Source organism: Zalophus californianus, chromosome 9 (assembly GCF_009762305.2).
Source record: "Zalophus californianus isolate mZalCal1 chromosome 9, mZalCal1.pri.v2, whole genome shotgun sequence".
Classification (NCBI taxonomy): domain Eukaryota; kingdom Metazoa; phylum Chordata; class Mammalia; order Carnivora; family Otariidae; genus Zalophus; species Zalophus californianus.
In genome coordinates, this window is record NC_045603.1 from 139996925 (window position 1) to 140020357 (window position 23433).

Genomic DNA, 23433 nt, shown 5'->3' on the forward strand with positions numbered 1-23433 from the left:
GCAGCCCCGGCAGGAGATGCTAGGCTGCTCCTCGCCCGGTTCCCACTCCAGAGCAGTGGCTACAAGCTCCTGATTGCAGAACGATATTTCCCGGCAATCTGCAGCGTGCCCACTGCGCTGTACCCTTCCTGTCCCCACAGGATAGCCGTGTTTTCGGTGACCGTCCTGCACGACGAGAGGATCGTGATTGTGGCCGAGCAGAGGCCGGACTCCACGGAGGAAGACAGCTTCCAGTGGATGAGCAGGGTGCTCCAGGTAGCTCTTCACCTGCCCGGGAGTCCCGCTCCTGCTTTCGTACCAGCTTCCCTTAACCATCTGTTAGGATGTGGCCGGCCCTCAACAACTGTGCTTTCCTGCTCCCTGACTGTCACCCCACTGGGTCAGAAATTGCATCGACTGGGAAACTTACCATTTCATGCTTGGACAGTAACTAAGCAGACCAAGGTTAGGGATCGGGGTCTGCGAAACTGGCTCCCCCCATTCACTTGGAGATGTCACAAGTAATGGTTTTTCTTCTGATCTTGAGAATGTATTTTCTTGCTCCAAATTTCCTTTCTTAGTGTGTGTGGCATTCCACAAATCCCATATAAGATTATGCGGTTTGGAGAGAGAGCCCTTCTCTTGGCATCCGCACCCCACTCGCGTGTTACGGACTGTACTCAGTCAGAACATTTGCTTCGTGTCCATCTGTAATACCTGTTCTGACGTGGTTCCCTCTCCCGTGACTTTCCAGGCGATTGACAGCATACATCAAGTCGGGGTTTATTGCCTAGCCTTGGTTCCAGCAAACACCCTCCCCAAAACCCCGCTCGGTGGGATCCACTTGTCAGAAACGAAGCAGCTCTTCCTGGAGGGCTCACTTCACCCCTGCAACGTCCTGATGTGCCCCCATACCTGTGTCACAAACTTGCCTAAACCTCGACAGAAGCAACCAGGTAGGGCTCGTGGGCTGGAGGCCGAGTGGCACTCGGGAACCGGGTGCTGTGGGTGCTGTGCGAGCAGGCACTATGCCCGTCAGGGGTGTTCAGCCCTCTCCCTTCCCTGGTCTGCACACTCCCAGGACATGACCCTGCCCCGCCAGAGGGTGCAGTGCAAGGGCTCTGCTGGGACTGCACTGTGTGTGGGGAGCTGGGCAGGTGGGGGACCTTGGGAAGGAGCCCCCGCCTTCCCGGTGGGAGCGCTGACCCTTGGTCTGGCCGGGGGACCTTTTTCCAGGCACAGAACCTCGCAGCCTTGGTTTACTTGTGCACACATTAGAATTACACCCGTTTCACGTGGCTGATTTAGGGGTCCGAGCAGCTGAGGTGTGGGAAAGCTGCTTGGAGCATGTGAGAAATTCTACAAATGTATGTGTGACATTGTTCTAAGAGAATGTGTGTCTAGCACCTTATGGTTTGGGGATATGTCATTATCCATTATCTGAGTTTGTCTTCCTAGCAACTAATCGATCGTGCTTCTCAGGGTTGCACACACTTATCAGTGAAAGGGAATTGATCACAAGACTGTGGAAGGTGAAGATGCAGCTCTTCTGGCAGCGCTCTAATGGGGGATCCCAGGGCGTCCTGGGGTGGTGCGTGGGGGTGGCTGGGTGCGGGCAGCAGGGGCGCACACTCAGGCTGTGTTCTAGAACAGTAGCAGAACTCCTGGCACAACAGCCACAGTTTCCACGTGTTGTACACATGAACCCCTCTCTTTTCTCGGAGCTGTGTGGTGGGCACTCTTCTGTCCCCATTTCACATGTGACAGGTTCAGGGATTGCCCAGCAGCCGTGTGTCCCACCCAGCTCAGTGTGGCTGCAGGGCTGAATTTATGGAGTCAGCTAGAGGCGGTTGGGTCACCACAGGCTCAGCCCACGTGGTGGTAAACGCAGGGACTGAGGCCCATGCCCTGTAAGTGAGACTGGAGGAGAGGGTGGCTGGTCCTGTGTGGTTGAGGTGGGGATGCTGATGCTCCGGGGGGAAGGCGTCACCCCTCGCGTTGAGCAGGTGTCGGCCTACATCCCTTGCTGTGACTCCCTGTGATGCAGACAGTCGCGTGGTACCTAGATGGGGCAGCATTTTGTTCTCTCCTCCCATGAGGAGTGGATTCTCTGGGAACACCTACAGTCACTGTCTGCTTTCTGGGCATATTAGCGCTGCGGCTTTAATCCGATTTCTGTGCTGTCCCTGGTTTCCTTACATTCCAGATTCCCGTAACTAATACCTTCCTTCTTTCTCTTTCTTCTCAGTCACTGGTTTATATCCTTGCTGCAGGACACTGTAAAGTTACAGCTGACCAAGTGTCCATTTCTTTAACTTCAGTGGCAAGCCCCCCCCCCCAAAACACAAAGCATTGTCCTTCTGTGGGCATATCGAAAGGATGAAGAGTCACGTCTTCGGTCTCCTGTAATTTCAGGGCATAAACAGCCATGGGAAGGGAAGAGCAGTCCCTCCGTCTGGGTGTGCGCGTGTCCGCGTGGAATGGATCGTGGTGGCGGGGCTCCTCAGGGTGTCCTTGTGCGCAGTCAGAGGTGACTGCCCTCTCCCTGTCCCCTGCTCACCTCCACTCACCATCACACACCGCGGCCCGGGGCCTGGTCACCAGTGGTCCCAGGAGCGGAGAAGCTCACGTGAATCCTGTGGGTCACAGTTTGTGAATTCAGGACAGATATTTACGGTGGGGGCTTGTTGGCAAATGCATGATATGATTCTGGGGCTCTCAGGCTCAGTGTACCTGCCGGATGTCAGGAATCCTCAACAAGAAGAACCGGGCTGAGTGAAAAGGCCCAGGCACTCTGCTCAGAGGGCAGCGTCAGGGCGCCCGAGGACAGCCTTGTTCCTTTGAGCGAGCACAGCCGGATGCGCAGGGAGGGTGGGGCTGCTTGCACATTGCAGCGGCAACAGGGTGAATGAAGCTTTGTGCGATTGATTTAAGGAAACAGTTTTTTAAGAATGATATTAGGTGTCCTATCTGTTTTTGTTAAATATTGAAAAGGTAGGGCGCCTGGGTGGCTCAGATGGTTAAGCGTCTGCCTTCGGCTCAGGTCATGATCCCAGGGTCCTGGGATCAAGTCCCGCATCGGGCTCCCTGCTCCTTGGGAGCCTGCTTCTCCCTCTGCTTCTCTCTCTCTCTCTCTCTCTCTTTCATGAATAAATAAATAAAATCTTAAAAAAAAAGAGTTTAAAAAATAAATAAATAAATAAATATTGAAAAGTTATATAACTGTCTGAAAAAAGCTGCTTTTAACAAATACTCATGGCAGCTGTGAGGTGCTGGTCCATTTTCCTCCCTCTGCTGACCACCTGTAATGGACCTCAGACAGGTGGTATTTCCCTAAAGCCTCAGGTTCCCTAAGCGCAATGAGGGAGTTGGACCAGGTGATTTCTAAGGCTCCCTTGGAGTAGACACGACTGGGAACAAGTACTCCTTGGAGCCAAAGCAGACATTTAGTAAGGCCATTTTTCCATGAGGGTGTTGCTGGAGGTTTCAAACAGAGCCCCTAAAATGTAGATAATTTGTAGACAACCTAATTACCTCTTTTACTGGATGGATTCATATTCGCTCAACTAACAAGGCTGTGTATGTGAGTTTCTTAACTAAGCACAAGTGTTAAAAGACCTTTAAGACCTTTAACCCATCAGTCAGGCCTGCAACAATATCACAAACATTGAGAAAACCACCCGTGGTTAAGAGTCCCTGGGATACATTGTATCAGAGCCACAGGAAGGGAACAGGGAGGGGCAGCTGCTGACCTCTCCATCCACCAGGAGGAGCCTTGCTCCAGGGTTCAAAATCATGATGCAGTGAAGTGTAAGGGTGTCTTGCACACCCACCCACCTCATTCAGCAAGGCAGGGAGACCCTCGGTTCTTGGTAGGGGGACAGATTTTGTAAACAATGCCACAGGAAAGCACCTGTCTCCCAGCAATGTTTGGAAAAAGATCATTCTTAAGTCCACGTGGGGGAGAGACATGTAAGGTCCGAGCTTCACATCCAGACGACTCTAGCAGGGACAAACATTGAGGAAGGAAGGACCACCTGCTAGCACCTTGGAAGAGTGCTTCTGCCCTCACGTGAATTCTTAAAAAATTACCGAGAATTCTTCAAGTCAGTTTAGGCCAGAGCGGCTTCCCAGAACTGTCCTGTCCACCTCGGTCACCGAAGAGAACCTCAGGACGCTTCACCCACAGACCCCAAGCCAGGAAACGAAGGGCTCGTTGGCGGGGTCCCAGGAGAGCCCTGGCTCTGTCCACACGGCAGCCACGTTCAGTGCACATGAACCACGCTACTGCGTTTTCTTCTCGCTTTGTTAGATAGGAAAACACTATCCCTCCAGAATTTATTATGCGCTAAGAGAAAAAGTTCACACACGGCAATTCAGACATAATGGAGCAGAGTATATAAGGCACGTTCTGTGATGACACGGAAGCCAGTATCAGGGCTCCTAGAGATTGCCTAACGTGAAGAAGCCTGTGGGCAGGAGCCCAGAAATCTACGTCCTGGGCTGGTCTCCAGATTTCAGCCCTGCCTGGAAGCCCCCGGCCTTCGCCTGCATCGCTGTGATGTTGCATAGTTTATGGCTGCCCAGGTCCGGTTGGCCACGTGTGCAGAGGACTGTCGTGCTCCCCTGGACAGTCCCCTGGGGGTGTCAGCCCTGCCCCTGCTCATCTTGCCAGGGTGTGCTGGAGCCCGGGGGGGCCTGGCAGCCACTGGCCCCACCCCTCAGCCGGCGTCTAAATATTTCTGAGCTGCTGAGAGCTCTTTGTGTGCAATAACACAGTGCACCAAATGCCCCAATTTGAAGCCTGTAAGTCGACCTTTGGTAAAGGTTTAATAAGAATTTTACTCAGCAGTGCCTGGCATCTTGGTTATTTCTACTGCCTTCTTTATGCTCCCTCCCTGCCTCCCCTCCTTGCCTCCGTCTCACGCCCACTCCCCCAACAGCACGGTCTCCCAGAACTGTGAACCCTGCCCTCTTCAATCCGTGTGTGTGTGTGTGTGTGTGTGTGTGTGTGTGTGTGTGTGTGTGTGTGGTGACAACACAGTGAAGCCTAGAGGGTCCCTAGGGTTCCTTGTAGTTAGAAATCTTGAAAGAGTCTCTGCAGTTCTTTAAGAAACTTGTTTCTTTCATTGAAAAAGAAAAGAAAGTTATCAGAGTAGATTCTATATGCCTTTCTCCTGGGAAAAGAGCGTGGTAACCGAGTCCGTGACGGTGTACAAGGAACTTGGAATGGGAGCCTCTTGACTCCGTCGTCTGCCTCTCTGTGGGCCCAGCCGAGAGCCCAGAGCATGCCGTCCGTGAGACGCACAGTGGCCGTGTCTGAGCCTTCTGTGGTGCTCCTCCCCATGTGACAGGATGTATTTATAAAACTCAAGCAGCACTTTGTGTCCGAGGCCACTTGGACGGCCTCCACTGCAACCCCGGGCAGCGGCACACGTGGTCCGGAGCCCTGACGGCTCGGCAGTGAGGCACATCTGTGTTAATCCTTGTCTGTCTTCCGAGTTACTTCCCGCAGATACGAACGTGGATAGAGCCCAGCATCACTCCAACTGGAGAATAGTGGCAGCGAGATTTGTTTCTAACCTGTAATTGAGACCTGTTCAAGTTTGCCATCGTTCTCATGTTGGGACACCTTGGAAACCCTGTTCTGATAAGACTTTCTCAGAGCCTGGCCTTTGGAAGGGTTTCCCCAGGGCGACCGCTGCGCCACGGTGGGAGGTCCTGTTGTCAGTTCACCTGTTTCCTCATGTTCTTTCCAGAAATCGGCCCTGCCTCTGTGATGGTGGGGAACCTGGTGTCTGGGAAGAGGATCGCGCAGGCCAGTGGCAGAGACCTGGGCCAGATCGAAGACAACGACCAGGCCCGCAAGGTGAGCGTGAGGCCGGGCTGCTGTCCAAGCCCCATGCCCACAGGCTGCTGCATCACCGGCTGCCAGTCCCCTGTGTACCATTGGCCTCTTGGTCCAACAGACGTACCGTATCATCTCACAAGGAAGATGTGTCTGTTGGGGGTGCACAGACACCCGAGCCAAGGCCTGGGGCCAGCCTCTGGGGATGCCTGTCTCATCCTGGCGTTCTGTGGTTCTTGTTTCTCCTCTTCCTACCAGCCCTGATTTCATGCCCAGACGGCCTCACGGCAACCTGGGTGCAAGGCTTCAGTCTTGTAATTGTTGGGACACAAGAAAACATAAATTCAAAACCCACGTTGGGGAACCAGGCATCCTCAACACATCCTTAGGGGCTGGAGGAGAAATCTGGGGCCACACCCACCGTTCACATCACTCAGCTTGTCTCCCCGTTACAACCACTCAGACTTGAGGACTCTGATGAGTTGCCAAATGATGACCCCAGTCTGTGCTAGCCACCAGGAAATGTCACAAAATCAACCGTTTAAAATATTGCCACTTTGGTAACAAGTAGAATTGCATACATTGAAAGCACTGGATCACCATGGTCCCACCTCAGAGTACATTTCTATTAATAAAATAGATTGAGGGATATACCTGTGTGTTTCCTATGACCAGACATAAGATGGCGCTGACCTCTTTTTCGCTATCAACCGAGTCCATGCGATGCACATGATCTGTGTGCTTGGCAATGCTGTGGAATGACCTCAGGGAATGACCCTTCTGAAAACAGCAAATAGAAGAGAGTCCGGTTTAAGAACAGGGTCGATCTGATTCTGCCATTCCAGCCCCAGAAAGCCCCCTCTTCTGGGAGCCCAGGAGAAGGGCTTGTCTGTGTTGGCTGCTCCGTCTGTAAGGGGAATGCCATTCTCCCAGCCTGGGCAGATGGTGGGAGACATCCCTGACCAGGCACTGCACCACCTCCCTGTAACTGGTGCGTCCAAGTTGGGCGCAGGGAGTTCCAGGTCATCCAGGAAAAACCCTGTAAGCACTGGCTTAGTCTCCCAATTTTGTTTGACAGGGATGTGCTCATTCCTCTGTGGGAAAGCGCGCTATTCTGAGCTGCCCTAACAGCACTGAGAGGGTAGGATGTCAGCGTGAACGCGGTCTGTTCGGAAGGCCTGAAGCTAATGGCTGTGCTTTTGTTCCAGTTCCTGTTCCTCTCGGAGGTCCTGCAGTGGAGGGCACAGACCACCCCCGACCACGTCCTGTACACGCTGCTCAACTGTAGGGTGAGGACCACTGCACGCGAATCTCATGGTCGCCCTCGGGCAGCTTTCTCTTCTTTCCTCTCTGTTCCTTTCACTTCAGTGTCATGTGACATCCTTCCCATTTATTTGTTGCCTTTTCACATGATTTTAGCAATTCTTTTGGCGATATTTCCCCCAAAACACGGGGGACAGTTCAGACCTATGAGACATTTTTGTCTTTACTTTTATCAGAAAACTACTTTTTTGTAAATAGGAAGTGAGGCTTTCGTTATAGAGTTTCTTACGAATGAAAATCATCTCTGTTTTACAAGCGTGATGAAGGTTTGTGTTGACGCTTCACGCTGGAAAAGCAAGTTCATCCAGTATCATTCCACAGTGGAGCTTAAGGATGAGACCTTAAATATGCACACAAGTAGTATTAACAATAAACATCAAATGCAAAAGTCTTAACATGCTTAACTTTTCTTTTGCTGTGGAAATAAAGCCTGACAAGTAGATTTTAACCTTAGGTCTTCCCGACAAGTGTGGGTATGTGCGACTGTAGGAAGTTGTGACTATTTAGAGTTGTAAAATATCAAAATCTTACTGTGCAAAGCCACCTCTTACCATTTACAGCAATCGATTAGAGATGAGTGAAAGGCAGTGCCAAGCACATAACTGGCAGTACGGAGGGGACCTGTTCCCTGCATCCACACTCTCCTGTGCTCCCAGGTGCATGGTGGGAGGTGTTGCATCTGGGCTCCTGAGGATCTGAGCAGTTGCCTGAGCCCCTGAAACATGCCTACCCTGCTTTTCTCCTCTTTCCTCCATTAGCTCCTTTCTCAGCCCCTAAATACAGAAAAGACTCCGCTTTCCGCTGCCTTCCCAACACCGCTGCCTTGCGGGTGGTCCTCAGCTCTGCAGTGCCATCCTAATTTCCCTTTAATCTATTCTTCTGACTTCCCTGCCCTCCGCGTATTTGTCTTGGAGACTGTTCTTCCTCTGTGGTCTCTCAGTGGCCCTGCAGAAATTTCCAGTGTCCCCTCCAGAGTGATGACCCAGAGAGACGATGGTCTTCTGCCCCCGGGAGGGACATCTGCTCAAGTCCTCAGGCCCTTTGCTTAGCCTCCCAGGTGCTGCTGTGGTGCTGGTGTGGTCGATATGCTGTGGTGTCATCTGCAGACAGGCCACCAGAGAGCAAGAGGCAGGTCCATCACCCCCAACCCTCCCCAGCGCAGTCCCCCCACATTCTCTCCTCCTTGCAGTAGGGTTGAGAAGGGAGGGTGAGGATCTGTGCCTGGACGCCCCGGAGCCATAAGCAGGCAGCCGGAGGAGTAGGACACCAGCCCTGCCACACACACAGGCTCGGAGGTCATGCGGGTGTGTTCACAGAGGACCTGTCCCAACAGGGGAGGAAGACAGAGCTGTTCTAACCACATCCAACTGCGGGAGTGCCCGCGTGAGAGCAGAGCCCTCAGGTGGGCCCCTGGCGTGATGCCCGGACCCCGGGTTCTTCTGAGCAGCTCTGGCCTGGGTGATGTGTATTCCCATCCCTGACCCTGTGGCCACGGCCATCTGCTGTAGCTAGACGCCGGATTGTTGGGGGAAAACGAGTCACCAGAAATGACTCCCGCTTCGTTAGAGACGACAGGAAATTGGATGGGCAAGGGGGAGGTCAGAGCCGTGAGTGGATCCACTTTGGGTCAGCATGGAGAAGGGTGCTTCGCGCGACTGGCTTTCCTTTGCACACAGCTCTGGATGTGCAGGTGGCTGCGTCCGGAGCCAGTTGGGGGTCCGCCCCCTCCCCCTCCCTCCCCACCCAGAACGTACAAGGGCTCAGCCGGGGCTGAGGGTCGGAGTCGCCGTCTTCTTGGTTGTTATTCATAGTTTCTGCTTCAAGCACCCTCCTAGGTCAGCACTATCCCCTACAAGGGTAGCGCGAGCCACACACATAATTGTATGTTTTCTAAAAGCAGTATTTTTAAAAGACAGAAACTGGTGAAATTCATGCTAGTAATGTTTAGCTGACCTCCGTAGATCCAAAATATTGTCACTCCGGCATGTGGCCCCCCCGCATTTTCCTGCTGGCCTCCGTCCTGCAAGGGGCATGCTGTTGGTTGTCTTTGGCGACTTGATAAGGCTTGAGTGAGAGCAGTTTCCCATTTGGTGCAGACGGGATTCATGCGTATGCCAGTGCGGTCGGTGGGGTAGGAGTTCTGTCAGACGTGCAGTAGGAAGTGGGGCTCTAATTCATTGCAGGTCGTGGAAAGCTACGAGTTGGAACTTGTTTTCATACAAAAGTTCCTAAATAACAAAAGTGTTATTTTTTTTAACAGAAACATCAGCCAAGTTTTTTAACCTTTTTTTTTACTTGTAGCAACTTCTTTAGAATTTTTTTTTCATTTCTTTAAAGATTTTATTTATTTGACAGAGACAGACACAGCAAGAGAGGGAACACCAGCAGGGGGAGTGGGAGAGGGAGAAGCAGGCTTCCCGCGGAGCAGGGAGCCCGATGCGGGGCTCGATCCCAGGACCCTGGGACCACGACCTGAGCCGAAGGCAGATGCTTAACAACTGAGCCACCCAGGCGCCCCTAGAATTTTAAAATATAAATCCTATTTGGCTTTTTCTTAATTCCTAGTGTTTTTTCATTTATTATTTAATTTCATGTCAAACTTCCAAGTGGTGCCCAAATTCACAGTCCTTGGCCCTGAAATTTGTTGACTCAGGACAGGGGTTGGTCCTGTCATGATTCCACCCAAAACTTCCTTTAGAAGTCAGCCCTGATTTCTCTGGTGAGGTGGTTTATACTAGTCTCTCTTCTCTTTATGGAAACCTCATCGTTTCCCGTGGATGTCGATGGGGGGCCAGGCAGTCGTTGGCCAAGGATCACAGGCTGCCATTTTGTGGGATGCGCATCTGTGGCCCCTCATTGTTCAGAGCCCCCACCAGTGGTGTTTCTCTAGAGCAGGAGGTTGTGCAGGAGCTCCCACAGGGGAGTCTGGGGCCAGGCATGGCTGCCGGTGGACCGGCGCTTCCCCGTCCCAGCACAGCCCCTCCAGGTGGCTCGGGGACAGCTTCAGTGTCCAGGCACCCGGTCGCTGACTCCAGAATCGGATGAGCCCTCAAGGCCTGCTGTGCAGCGGGGGCTTTCCTGCTAAAAAGCCTCGAGCGGCATTGTGAACCATTTCAGAGGTCACTAAAGATAAAGGGCAGCGTACCAATTACATTTCACCTTTTCTAAAGTGTATCAGTGGGAATTTCACACACCAGGGCCAACACATCTTTTCAGACACTCTCATGCCTGCTGGTTCTGAGCTGACGGAGAAGCTGGTCATTGATGGGGGTTGGGTATCGGATCTCCCGAAACTGGAGGGAAGGTCAGATCCAGAAGTGGAACCGCCCAGAGCAGGAGCGCTTGTCGGCTGAGATAAGACAGGTGCACCAGCGGCCGGAGGGCGGTGACAGAACAGCAGGGTCTAGCTCCTCGGAGACATAAGGGTGAGCCCCTTCTACCAGCACCGTCCACTGGTGCACCACCACCCGCCTGTCCCTGTCTGACGGTCAGGAGGGGGGTGCTGGCTGTCCCCCAGGATGGGAGGGGTGGGGTGGTCCCCACCAGCACAGGGAGGGAGCTGGTCCTGGGCCCCCCCATCAGCTGTGCCCATCTTCACTTTGAACTTCTCAAAGGACATTTGGGTCAAGGAGTGCGTTCATTTTGGTTCCGGCGAACAGGTGTGGTCCCCAGGAGTGGACGCTCAGGGAGTGTCCAGTGTTGGGAGGCCCTGGGCTCCAGTCTCCTGGGTCTCTGTTTACCCAGCTTTGCTGCACTGTGCCGTGGCTCTTCTACTGCCTCATATTTTAACCATCCTCAGAAGAGAGACAATGAAGGGAGATGTGTGTGACAAGAGGATTCACTTCAGAGAAGCGTAAGCGGACCCTGTGCCCTGTAGGAGAGGCCAGTCCTGGTCGGTGGGAAAGGGCCGGAGCCTGCAGGCAGCCCCCTGCAGCCCCTGGCGCTGCTCATACATCGGGGAGGGGAGTGTGTTGTTTCCTGGAGCTCGACACAATAGTCCGTTAGCTCGTGGATGATTTTGGCAAACACGGAGCGCTGGTGATTGTGTCCTGATGGTAAAAGGTCCCACCCCCAACCCAGAGCAGGTGTTTCTAACACACGGACCATGTTAACAGGAATTCTACCGTGTCCCCAGGATCTCCCATCACCAGAGCTCCACTGCCCATCTGTAAGGGACCCCAGGGTCTGGTCGCTTCTGTCCGCTCAGCGTTACCCTCCTTCCACACGAGCGTGCTCACCGCTCTTCCCTTGAGATTTGATTCTCCACACTTGACGTTTGCATCCAGTCCCCAAAAATCACGGTGTCTCGCTGTTCTTCCTGCTTCCGCTGGACCGCTGGCTCGCTCCGCCAGAGCCAACGGCGTGGTCATGATGCCGGGGCCGTGTTCAGTACGTGGAGGCTGTGGGCCGCCGTGCCCGTGACTGCAGGAAGGCCCTTCACACTGAGAATCACTTTAAAATAGGGTTTGATCGTGAAGAGCAGTGGTTTTTTTTTTTTTTCATTTTCTTCAACTCTTGATTTTGAAATAACTGTAGATCCTCAGGAAGTTACAATAGTGCCTTTGAGGTATTTTTTTTATTTAAATATGTTTTCCATTTGTTTCTTCATGTTTAAAAAGTCTACATAAAATGAATATGACAGTTCATTTTTCCCTTTTCTGTTTGTTTGTTTTTACTGTAGCTTTGTTTTGTTTGTTTTTAGACCTCTTTGACTTCTGATGTGGTGTTTCTTAAAAATATTTTCAATTTGTGTAATTTTCCTGTTCGTTCCCCACTGAGTCTTACTGCCCTTGGCGATTACACTGAAGTCCCAGAATTACCAGGTTGACTTTTTTTGTAAGTTGAGCTATTTTTTAGGTCAAGTAATTATTTTTTTTAAAGATTTTATTTGAGAGAGAGAGAGCATGTGAGTGGGGGGAGGGGCGGAGGGAGAGAGAATCTCAGGCAGACTCCATGCCTGACGTGGGGCTCAACCCCACAACCCTGAGATCATGACTTGAGCCAAAATCAAGAGTCAGACACTTCACCAACTGAGTCACCCACGTGCCCCAAGTAATTATTTTTTAGAATATTTCTTGTTGGAGCGCCTGGGTGGCTCAGTCAGTGAAGCATCTGCCTTCGGCTCAGGTCATGATCTCAGGGTCCTGGGATCGAGTCCAACATGGGGCTCCCTGCTCAGCAAAGAGTCGGCGTCTCCCTCTGCCGCTCCCCCTGCTTGTGTTTTCTCTCTCTGTCTCTGACAAATAAAGTCTTTTAAAAAATAAAATATTTCTTGTTAACACAGTGGATCTAGATGCCTCTTCAGTGCTGCCCTTCTTGGCCAGTGGGGGGAGAGGGGGGTGGCCAGTGTGCTAAAACTGACAGGTGTGCAGATGTACTAACATCCACATGAGTGCATTTCCAATAAGGGAACTGGCTGGTACCTGCAGGCGTCTCGATAAAGCTGTTCTGTTCAAAAACATCTCACCCACTTGTCCTTGCAATTCCCAGGGTACGATAGCGAGCTCGCTAACGTGCGTGCAGCTGCATAAACGTGCCGAGAAGATCGCCGTGATGCTCATGGAGAGAGGACACCTGCAGGACGGGGACCACGTGGCTCTCGTCTACCCGCCAGGTGAAGGGCGGGGCCAGCTCCAGAGCTGGCGGGACGGGCACCGGCTGACCACTGGCCCTGCATTCTGTGTTGCTCGCCGCAGCTGCTTACAGCCTCTTGTGGGGACGGTGGTGTGTGCTGTGTAACTCGAGGGCATAAATACGATGAAATTTCGCAGACATCTGTATCTGTTTATTTACGTATTGAGGTAGCTCATCGAATCGATAGTCGTTAAACCCTTCACTAAACTGATAATCGTAGAGTTGAGTAATTGCGTAGAGAAGTGACAGAAATTAAACTTGTGGGCTGCTTTGGCACCTCGTACTTGAAGGAACAGGCCAACAGGAAGTTACGGCCGAAGCCTAGCAAAGCTCACGGGCGGAGGACGATCGGCAGCGGTCTCATGCCCAGGCTAGAACCTCTGCTGATGGGCATTGACTGTGTCGACTGAGAACTTTGCTCCTCTCCCATCTAGGAATAGACCTCATCGCGGCATTTTACGGCTGCCTGTATGCGGGCTGTGTGCCAATAACCGTCCGCCCTCCACACCCACAGAACATCGCAACGACGCTGCCGACCGTGAAGATGATCGTGGAGGTAACCCTGCCTGGGAGTGCCGGGGCTCCTAGATCCCAGGGCCCAGGCCAGGACTGGCTCCGGGCCGGTGGGGCAGGTGCGGCCTCTAGCCTCCAGTTCTGGAAGTAGGGTTTCAGCTCCTGTGTGGGCTGGGGATGGCATTGTGGGTGCATGGGGATGGAGGAGCCCTGGAGAAAGTAGCTCCTCGCCCACGGCACCTGGACAGACAGCGGGAGCTTCTGCACCAGACTGATGAAAAAGTCATGTAATGTTTTTAGCATTTATTTATTTAAATAATCTCTGCACCCAATGTGGGGCTCAAACTCATGACCCCAAGATCAAGAGTCACACGCTCCTCTCACTGAGCCGGCCAGGTGCCCCAAAAGTCTTATTTTTTTTTTTAATTTCTTTGCTCAAGGTTTAGAAATGTCCCATTCCTTTTTTAAAGCACAGATTTATTTTAATCGTTCTTATGCTTGGGGAAGTTTAGAAGGATTAGGAGAAGTTTTTGCCCTTGGAGGAGGGACAGCTTAGTCTGGGGACAGCACATGCAAATTCTTTCAGTGGTGATGTTGGAAGACGGCCGAGGCCATTACTCCCTTTAGGAGGTAGTGATCGTGTAAGTGGGTACACAGGGCGGCTTTTATAGGACAGAGCTAACTGTGAGCGCGGTGGTTGGGGTGCTCCATTCTGAGCATGTGTGTCATGGGTGTCCCTCAGCTCCAGAAATGCCAGGGACCACAGTGTCTGTGAGCTCTGTGTGCTGTGGTCAGTTCCTGGCTCTGTCCTGCCTCCGGCGGCCAACACTGGCTCCGCGGGCTGTGAGGGCCCACGGCCTCGGGGTGCGTAGTGAGCGGCGTGTTCTCTGACCGGCAGGTGAGTCGCTCTGCCTGCTTGATGACAACACAGCTCATCTGTAAGTTGTTACGGTCCAGGGAGGCAGCTGCGGCCGTAGACGTCAGGGCATGGCCCCCCATCCTGGACACAGGTCAGTCCTCGAACCCGCCAGAGACGTTCTTGTGTGCCTCTGCTTTCCCACTGGGTCAGGTACGCTAACGGCTTTATTTTGCTACAGATGATTTGCCAAAGAAGCGGCCCGCCCAGATCTACAAACCTTCCAACCCAGACATGCTAGCTTATCTCGACTTCAGCGTGTCCACGACCGGGATGCTTGCTGGAGTGAAGGTGAGAAACGTGGTCTGCACGGTGTGTGGTTACGAGCCACGTGGGGCTGTCCCTTGACATTCTTCTGTAGAGCGGGACTCTAGCAGGCACTTGAAGGGGCACGTGGGAGGGCTGCGTCCCTGCCCTTCCTGAGACTCTAAGATGCGTGACCATTTCCACGGTGACCTAGGCTGGCCGATTCTTTCCACACAGTCCAACTGTTTTTTTGTATGTAAACACAGCCTCATTAGCCCCTAGTAAAGAGTTGCATGTCTTTCTTCCTTGCTGGTTCTCAAATCCCAGTGCTCTGTTATAAAACTCGGTGCACTGGGGTTTCTTCCCTTTTTAGCTTGGGTTCCATCCTGGCTGGCTGACCACTGACCCTTGTTTCTACCAAAGAATGGAGCTGCAGTTGACCCTTGAACAACTGGGGGGGGGCGGTTAGGAGCAACCCCACCCCTGTGCAGTCGAAAATCTGCATATGACTTTTGAGTCCCCCAAAACTTAGCTACTTACAGCCTCCTGGAAATCTTACCAGTGACATAGACAGTCCATTAACACCTATTTTGTGTGTTCTATGTATTACATTCCGTACTCTCACAGTAAAGTAAGCTGGAGAAAAGGAAATCCTGTTGAGAAAGTCACAAGGGAGAGAAGAAACATTTACAGTCCTGCCCCATAAAAAACCAGTGTACAAGGGGGCCGGCGCCCACGGTCCTGTGTCGTTCAGGGGTGCGCCATGCTGTGTGCTTCACCTCGTGAGGACCCTCAGGGCTCGGGCATTGTCCCTGTCAAGGGACTGGTACCTCCTCTGTAGCCTCAAGGAGCCCTTGGCCTGCCTTCGGGATCTGACCCCTCTGTTTATGTCATTCACCTCAGTTCTCTTTCTCTACTTTTTTTTTTTCAACTTTTTTAATTGTTAAATACACTTAACATAAATTCACCTTAATAACCGACCGAAGTATACGGTTCAGGAGCATTAAAAACACTCACACTGTTGTGGAGCCGTCCCTACCATCCACCGCCATAACTCACCGCGTCTTGTGAAACTGAAACTCACTACCTCTTAATCAAGAGCCCCCATCCCCTCCACCAGCACCCACTATCTCCCTTCTGTCTCTGGGATTTTGACAATTCTGGGGACCCCATAGAGATGGAGTCCTGCAGTGCTGTCCTTTTGTAATTGGCTCATTGAACGTACCGTAATGTCCCGGGGTTCATCCATGTTGCTGAGGGGCTCAGAATTCCTTTTTAAGGCTAAGTTAACATTCCATTGACGTTTGGCCTTTGCGTCCATCTGTCAGCGAACAGTAGGGCTGCTTCCAAGGGTTAGCTCTTGTAAGCGATGCTGCTGTGAACAGAGATGTGCAAGCCTCTCTTAACACAGTGCTTTCACATCTTCTGGGTATGTGCCAAGAAGTGGAATTTGGGGTCATATGGCCATTCCGTTTTAATCCCGAGAGGGAATCGCCATGCTGTTTTCCATGGTGGCCGTACCATTTCATCTTCCCCTCATCCTTGTCAACTCTCAGAGTTGTCTAGTTTTTTTGTTGTTGTTAATAGTAGCCATTCTAATGAGTGTGCAGTGGTATCTCATTGTGGTTTTTTGATTTGCACTTTCCTAATGATTAGTGATGTTAAGCATTTTTTCATGCAATTAATGGCCATTTGTACATCTTCTTCGGAGAAATATCTATCCAAGACCTTTGAATTAAGTTGCTTGTTTTTTTTGTTGTTGTTGTTGTTGTTGAGTCTTACAAATTCTCCGCATATTCTGGATATTAAACCCTGAATTTTCTCCTGTTCTGTGGATTGCCTTCTTACTCTGTGGATAGTGTCCTTTGATGCACAAAATTTTTAAATTTTCGTACAGTCCAATTTTGTCCTTTTTTTTTTTTTTGGCCTATGCCTTCGGTCACATCCAAGAAATCATTGCCTAACTATGGTGTCATAAAGCTTTATATTGTGTTTTCTTCCAAGAATTGTATTATCTTAGGTCTTACATTTCTGTCTTTGACCCAATTGTTAATTTTTCTCTGTGGTTTTAGGTAAAGGTCCAACCTCATTCTTTTGCATGCAGAGACCCAATTTTCTCAGCACCATTTGTTGAGAAGACTGTCTTTTCCCTCATTGAATGGTCTTGGCACCCTTGTCAAAAATCAGTTGGCCATAAATGCAAGGATTTTTTTTTGTTCCGGGCTCTGTATTTTCTTCTGTTAATCTATGCATCTGTTTTTATGCCAGTACTGCACTGTTTTGACTACTGTATATTTGTAGTAAATCAGGAAGTGTGAGTCCTCTATTTCTTTTCAAGATTGTTTTGGCTTTTCAGATTTTCTTGAGATTCTGTTTGAAGTTTTTGATGCATTTTCTACTTCTACAAAAAATACCATTGTAATTTTTTTATTTAAATTCAATTAGCCAATATATAGTACATCATTAGTTTTTAGTATAATGTTCAATGATTCATTAGTTGCTAATAACACCCAGAGACTGCATTGAGTCTGTATTAGGGTAGTATTGATGTCTATGAATATGGTATATGTTTCTATTTATGTCTTCAATTTCTTTGGCAATATTTTGTAGTTTTCATTGTACAAGTCTTCCTGATTCCTAAGCATTTTATGCTTTGATGCTATTATAAATAGACTTGTTTTAATCTCCTCTTCAGATTTTTCATTTAATGTATAGAAATGCAAGTGATTTTTGCTTGCTGCCTTCTTATCCTGCTACTTTGCTGAATTTATGATTTTTAATAATTTTTGTGTGAAATATTTAGTGTTTTCTATATATACGTTCATTTTATCTGTGAACAGAGATTATTTTACTTCTATCTTTCCAATCTGTATGCTTTGTATTTATTTTTCTTACCTAATTGCTTGGGCTAGAACTTCTAGTACTATGTTGACTAGAAAGGGTGCCTTGTTCCTGATTGTAGAGGTAAAGCTTTGAGTTTTTCATGACTGAGTATGACGTTCTCTGTGTTCTTCATATATGGCTTTTATTATGTTGAGGCCCTTTTTTTCTATTCCTAGTCTATTGAGTGTTTTTATTATAAAAGGTTGTTGAATTTTATCAGATGCTTTTTTTTTTTTTTTACATCAATTGAGATGTCATACGGGTTTTTTCCCTTCATACTTTTAATGTGATATATTGATTGATTTTTTAAAAGATTTTATTTTTAAGTAATCTTTACACCCAATATGGGGCTCAAACTCACAACCCTGAGACCAGGAGTCATATGCTTCTCCAACTGAGCCAGCCAGGTGCCCCTACTGATTGATTTTTCATATGTAGAGCCAACATTGCCTTCCAGGAATAAATCCCACTGACATATAAGCCTTTTAATATGCTACCAAATTGGGTTAGTACTTTGTTGAGGATTTTTGCATCAGTGTTCAGCAGGGATATTTGTCTGTAGACCTCTGTTTTTATAGTGTCTTTGGCTTTGGTATCAGGGTTATGCTGACCTCAAAGAATGAGTTAAGAAGTGTTCCTTTCTTTTCAGTTTTTTGGAAAAGTTTGAGAAGGACTGGTATTGGTTCTTTTTTAAAAAAAAAAAAAGATTTATTTATTTTAGAGAGAGAGTATGTGTGCATATTGGGGGGAAGGGCAAAGGAAGAGGGAGAAAGAGAATCCCAAGCAGTCTCCCCACTGAGGATGGAGCCTGACTCAGGGCTCGATCTCAGAACCCTGAGATCATGACCTGAGCTGAAATCAAGAGTCAAATGCTCAACCATCTGAGCCACCCAGGTGCCCTGGTATTAGTTCATCTTTAAATGTTTGGTTCATTTTAGCAGTGAAGTCATCAGGTGTAGGGCTTTTCTTTATTGGGAAATCTTCTTTACTGATTTGATCTTACTGTTTGTAAGTTTATTCAGACTTTTTATTCTTCATGATTTAGTCTTTGTAAGTTTTGTGTTCTTTCTTGATAATTTGTGTTTCAGTTTCCATGAAATGTAATTTCTCCATTTCATATAGGTTGTGCAGTGTGTTGGTGTACAGTTGTTCATAGTACTCTCATAATTAATTTTATTTCTGTAGAATCTATAGTAAATGTCCCAACTTTCATTTCAGATTTTAGTAATTTGAGTGTTCCTTCCTTTTTTCTTAGTCCATCTAGCTAAAGGTTTGTGTGTTTTGTTGATTATTTCAAAGAACCAACTTTTGCTTTCATTGATTACTACTTCTCCACTCTCTATTTGCTTACCTCCGTTCTAATCTTTATTTCCTTCCTGTTGCTAGCTTTGGGTTTCATCTGTTCTTTTGTCTCTCATTCCTTAAGTTGTGAAGTTAGGTTGTTGACATGAGATCTGTCTTGTTTTTAACCTGTTTATATAAATTTCTGCATTAACATTGATTTTGCTGTGTCCTGTAAGCTTTGGTATGTTGTATTTTCATTTGCATTTGTGTCTAAGTATTTTATGATTTTCCTTGTGGTTAAGAGTACATTTTTTTTAATTGTGGGTTTTCCAGTTTTCCTTCTGTTTGGGTTTTCCAGTTTTCCTTCTGTTACTAATTCCTAATTTCATCCTGTTGTGGTTGGAGAAGATACCGCATATGGTATCTATCTTTTTAAATCTATTGAGACTTAATTTGCAGCCTAAAATATGGTCTATCCTGGAATATGACCCAAGTGCTCTTGAGAAGAGTGTGTATTCCATTGTGGTTGAGTGTTCTCCCTGTCCCTCAGATCTCTTTGGTTTATTGTGTTCAGTCTCCTATTTTCTTTTTTTTTTTTTTTTTAAGATTTTTATTTATTTATTCGACAGAGACACAGCGAGAGAGGGAACACAAGCAGGGGGTGTGGGAGAGGGAGAAGCAGGCTTCCCACGGAGCAGGGAGCCCGATGCAGGGCTCGATCCCAGGACCCTGGGATCATGACCTGAGCCGAAGGCAGACGCTTAATGACTGCACCACTCAGGCACCCCTCTTTTTTTTTTTTTAACGTGTCTTCTTTTTGTTGTTCTAACTATTATCGAGAGTAGGGTATTGAAGTCTCTGTCACTGAAGAAACGTCAATTTCTCCTTTTAGTTTTGTCCATTTTTGATTCATCTGTTTTGACTGTTGTCGGGTGTGTAGTTGTTTATAATTGTTAAATCTTCGTGCTGTACCGAACCCTTTGTTAATATGTAATGCCCCTCTCTGTCTCTTACAACCTTTCTGGAAGTCTGTATGTCTGATATTAGTTTAACTACTTCTGCTCTCTTTTGGTTACTGTTTGCATGGAATGTCTTTATCCATTCTTTCTCTTTCAAATTACTTGTGTCTTTTGATCTAAAATGAATCTCTTGGGGGTGCCTGGGTGGCACAGTTGGCTGGGGATCCAACTCTGTTTTGACTGGGGTCGTGGTCTCAGGGTCATGAGATCAAGCCCCGTGTCAGGCTCCACACAGAACACAAAGTCTGCTTGGAGTTTCTGTCTCCCTCTCCCCCTGCCCCCCACCTCTGCATGCTTGCTCTCTCTTTCTCTCTCTTGCTCTCTCACTCTCTCTCTCAAATAAATAAATCTTTTTAAAAAATAAATAAAAAATAGATAAAATGAGTCTCTTGTAGGCACCATATGGTATTTTATGTATTTTATTCACTCTGCCAATTTCTGTCTTTGGAGATTTAATCTGTTTACATTGCACTAATTACCGGTAAGAAGGGACTTCTGTGAGGTACCTGGGTGGTGCAGTCGATTAAGTGTCTGACTCTTTATTCTGGCTCAGGCCATGATCTCAGGGTCGTGAAATCTAGCCCTGTGTCGAGCTCCCCGCTCAGCTCGGCACTCTCCCTCTGCCCCTCCCCTTACTCGCTCTCTCGCTCGCTCTCTCAAATAATTTTTTTTTTTAAAAAGAAGGGACTTCTGTCATCTTGCTCATTATTTTCTATATGTCTTACAACCTTTCTGTTACTCATTTCCTGCATTACTATCTTGTTTTGTGCTTAGTTGATTTTTTGTACTGAAACATTCAAATTCCTTTCTCATTTCCTTTCATATATATTCTGCAGGTTTTGTCTTTGAGGTGACCATGGGGATTGGGTTGGGCAGCCTACAGTTGTAATTCTCCAGTTTGGATTATCCCTACTTAATTTCAGGGACATAAAAAACTGCTCCATCTCTACCTCTCTCAGTTGCTGATTCACAAAGTTATATCTTTATACACTGTGGGGCCCAAAATATGTAGTAATAATTCTTTTAAATGCATTGGTCTCTTAAGTTATGTAGGGAAAAAAGTGGAATTTAAACCCAAAGTTACAGTAACAGTTTTTCGACTGATAATTGTTTTGTTTTACCGTATTATTCTCTTAAATCACGTAGAAAATGAAGGGTAGAGTTATAAAGTATTGCTGTGATTATACTAGCTTTTTCAAGACTTGTTTATTTATTTTAGAAGTGGGGGGAGAGAGAGCAAGTGAGGAAAGGGGCAGAGGGAGAGAATCTCAGGCTGACTCCCTGCTGAGCGTGGAGCCCAACACGGGGCTCAATCTTACGACCCTGAGATCATGACCTGAGCTGAAATCAGGAGTCAGAGGCTTACCCAGCTGAGCTACCCAAGTGCCCCAGGATTACACTAGCTTTTATAATTGCCTTGTATTTACCTTTACTGAGATCTTAATTTATTCAGTGACTTCAAGTTGCATCTGGTGTCTTTCTTTTTCAACCTATAGGACTCCCTTGAGCCTTTCATGGCAGATCTAAATGTCAGGAGTGCCCACAACTTTTTCTTCAATGGGAATGTCTTAATTTTTCCAAAATTAATTGCCATTGCCCAAGCCTTCCTCTGGAAGTTAAAAACCTTAACAAACTCCAGAGCTCCAAATAGTTGCATCATTTTCTGCCCACATAATTGTTGTCTGGTTGCTATGGAGACCGTCTTCCCAGAATCCTCTCCTTTGCTTTTCAGTAGAATCTGATCCACCAAATAAAGTGGAATATAAAATAAAATAATTCTTCAAAAGCCTTTTGAAGACTTACTTGTTTGAGAGAGAGAGAGCATGCATCAGCAGGGAGGGGGGAGAGACAATCTCAAGGAGGCTCCACACTGAGCAGAGCTCAACCTGGGGCTTGATCTCACGACCCTGAGATCATGACTTGAGCCGAAATCAAGAGTCTGTCACTTAACCGACTGTGCCACCCAGGTGCCCCTTCAAAAGCCTTTTGGAGTACAGATTTCTTTTCAGACCAGGATAACTGACTTGCCACAGTGCTGAAGGTGGCCTTGAGTCGCCTCTGGTCATAGCTGAAGGGAAACACACACTTGGATCCTACCGTTTTCTACAGAGGTGGAGGCTATAATGTTACATCTTGATTCGATAAAGATACTTCTGCTTGAAACAGAGATAAAGCGATCTATGCTATTACTTCATGGTGATTCCACTCAATATAAGTATAAACCCTAGGAATCCCAGAGAGAGGAGTAACTAGACTTTCTCTCAAACTTATGAAAGCTTTCTTTTTTAAAGATTTATTTATTTTAGAGAGCGAAAGAGTGCGTGCAAGGCGGGGGGAGAGGGGTAGAGGGAGAGAAAGAATCTCAAGCAGACTCTGTGCTCAGCCTGGGTCCCTATGTGGGGCTCGATCTCATGACCCTGAGATCACAACCTGACCCGAAACCAAGAGTCAGCTGCTTAACCGACTGAGCCACCCATGCACCCCTCAAATTTATGGAAGTTTTTATTAAACTTCTGACATTTAATTTGTTTGACGAGTACCTGATGTGAAACCTACTGTGATGTCATTTAATGAAAACCCATATGCCTTCAGTACTGAGAGGAACAAACTGAGCTGAAATCATCTGGTTTATAGTCTGTCCTGATGGAAATTCCTTCTACCTCTTTGCTTGCACTTGTCACCATGTTTTTTGGAAATGTTAATACACTTTCAGCTTTTGGACAAAAATGTCATTAAGCCTTCAGTGAAATACCAAAAGTTGAGAGAAAGAAGTTTACCCAGTAAACCGTTTTTCTCCATAATGGGTACTGTATAATGTCTGATTTAGTGTAAGACCCATGAGTATGTGTTTTATGTTCAATTTAAGTTTTATAATACTAACTCTTCAAAAGTGTAATTTGAACTCTGACAGTTCCTGGTAGCTCCTGGATACACATTTGTTCGATGTCCACGAGGACGTCATGTGGGGGGTACCCATACAGCATCTGCTGTTTCCTTCAGATCAGTTGCCCTCTGGGCCTCTACACAGGATGTTTTAGAACTGTGGTGGCTCTCCCTTCCACCGAGGGTGCTCACTCTTAGGTGGGGTGTGCCGCTGATGTTTGCCCAAACCATGGACACTTAGTTCATCATCAGGCAAAGTCATACTGCACTCGAAAGTAACCCTTCCCAAGAGAAGTCCTAAGATGCATCCTAAAAATAAATACAGGTGCCCTCATCCCTGAGTCCTCCAACTGACGTCTGCTCTCAGTGTCTCTTTCAGAGTAGAGCATGAGAGCTTGTTGTTTGGGGCTTATGGAAAACTAATTCCTTATCCAGGTATAAGTCTGTCTTCATAAGAATTGGGCATTTTTCTTCCAACTTGGGCTATGGGTCTGTGATGTTGATAGGGTCCAAGATTGCTGTGAGCTTGGACATGAGATCTTCAGCTTTCCTGGTTGCTTTTTTCTTAATCTGTCTCTGTTCTTGTCACTTTGATGAGATCTGTTCATGCTTACTCGCCCTCAAGACCCAGAGCCCTCTATGAGCCCCAGGGCGATGGGAGAACCCATTCTCTGCTCACCATATATGTTGTCAAAATGCTCACGGGCCCCGCAGTTAGCAGAGTTCTCTCTCAATTTCCCACTGGCTCACAAGCTCCTGGGGTTTGAGGCTGTGTTTTATTCTTTTTTATTTCCAGAGCACATAATACAAAGCCTGATACATAGCATGTCCTCAATTAATATAATGAATATTTGCTGAGCTGAGCTGAAGAACTCTGCTCTTGCTACAAACAGTACCTGCGCAAA

General features: G+C 48.0%; 1 protein-coding gene across 5 annotated transcripts in view; it reads left to right on the top strand.

Annotated features, from left to right (window-relative positions):
- Positions 1 to 23433, top strand: part of DIP2C (disco interacting protein 2 homolog C) — a 403031-nt gene that overhangs the window by 323970 nt on the left and 55628 nt on the right. For all 5 annotated transcript variants that reach the window (XM_027593628.2, XM_027593630.2, XM_027593629.2 and 2 more), the window contains 8 exons: positions 141 to 255; positions 734 to 935; positions 5739 to 5848; positions 7036 to 7116; positions 12641 to 12764; positions 13219 to 13340; positions 14196 to 14307; positions 14395 to 14504. In XM_027593628.2, coding sequence (XP_027449429.1) covers positions 141 to 255; positions 734 to 935; positions 5739 to 5848; positions 7036 to 7116; positions 12641 to 12764; positions 13219 to 13340; positions 14196 to 14307; positions 14395 to 14504 — 976 coding nt within the window. The remainder of the gene's footprint in view (positions 1 to 140; positions 256 to 733; positions 936 to 5738; positions 5849 to 7035; positions 7117 to 12640; positions 12765 to 13218; positions 13341 to 14195; positions 14308 to 14394; positions 14505 to 23433) is intronic.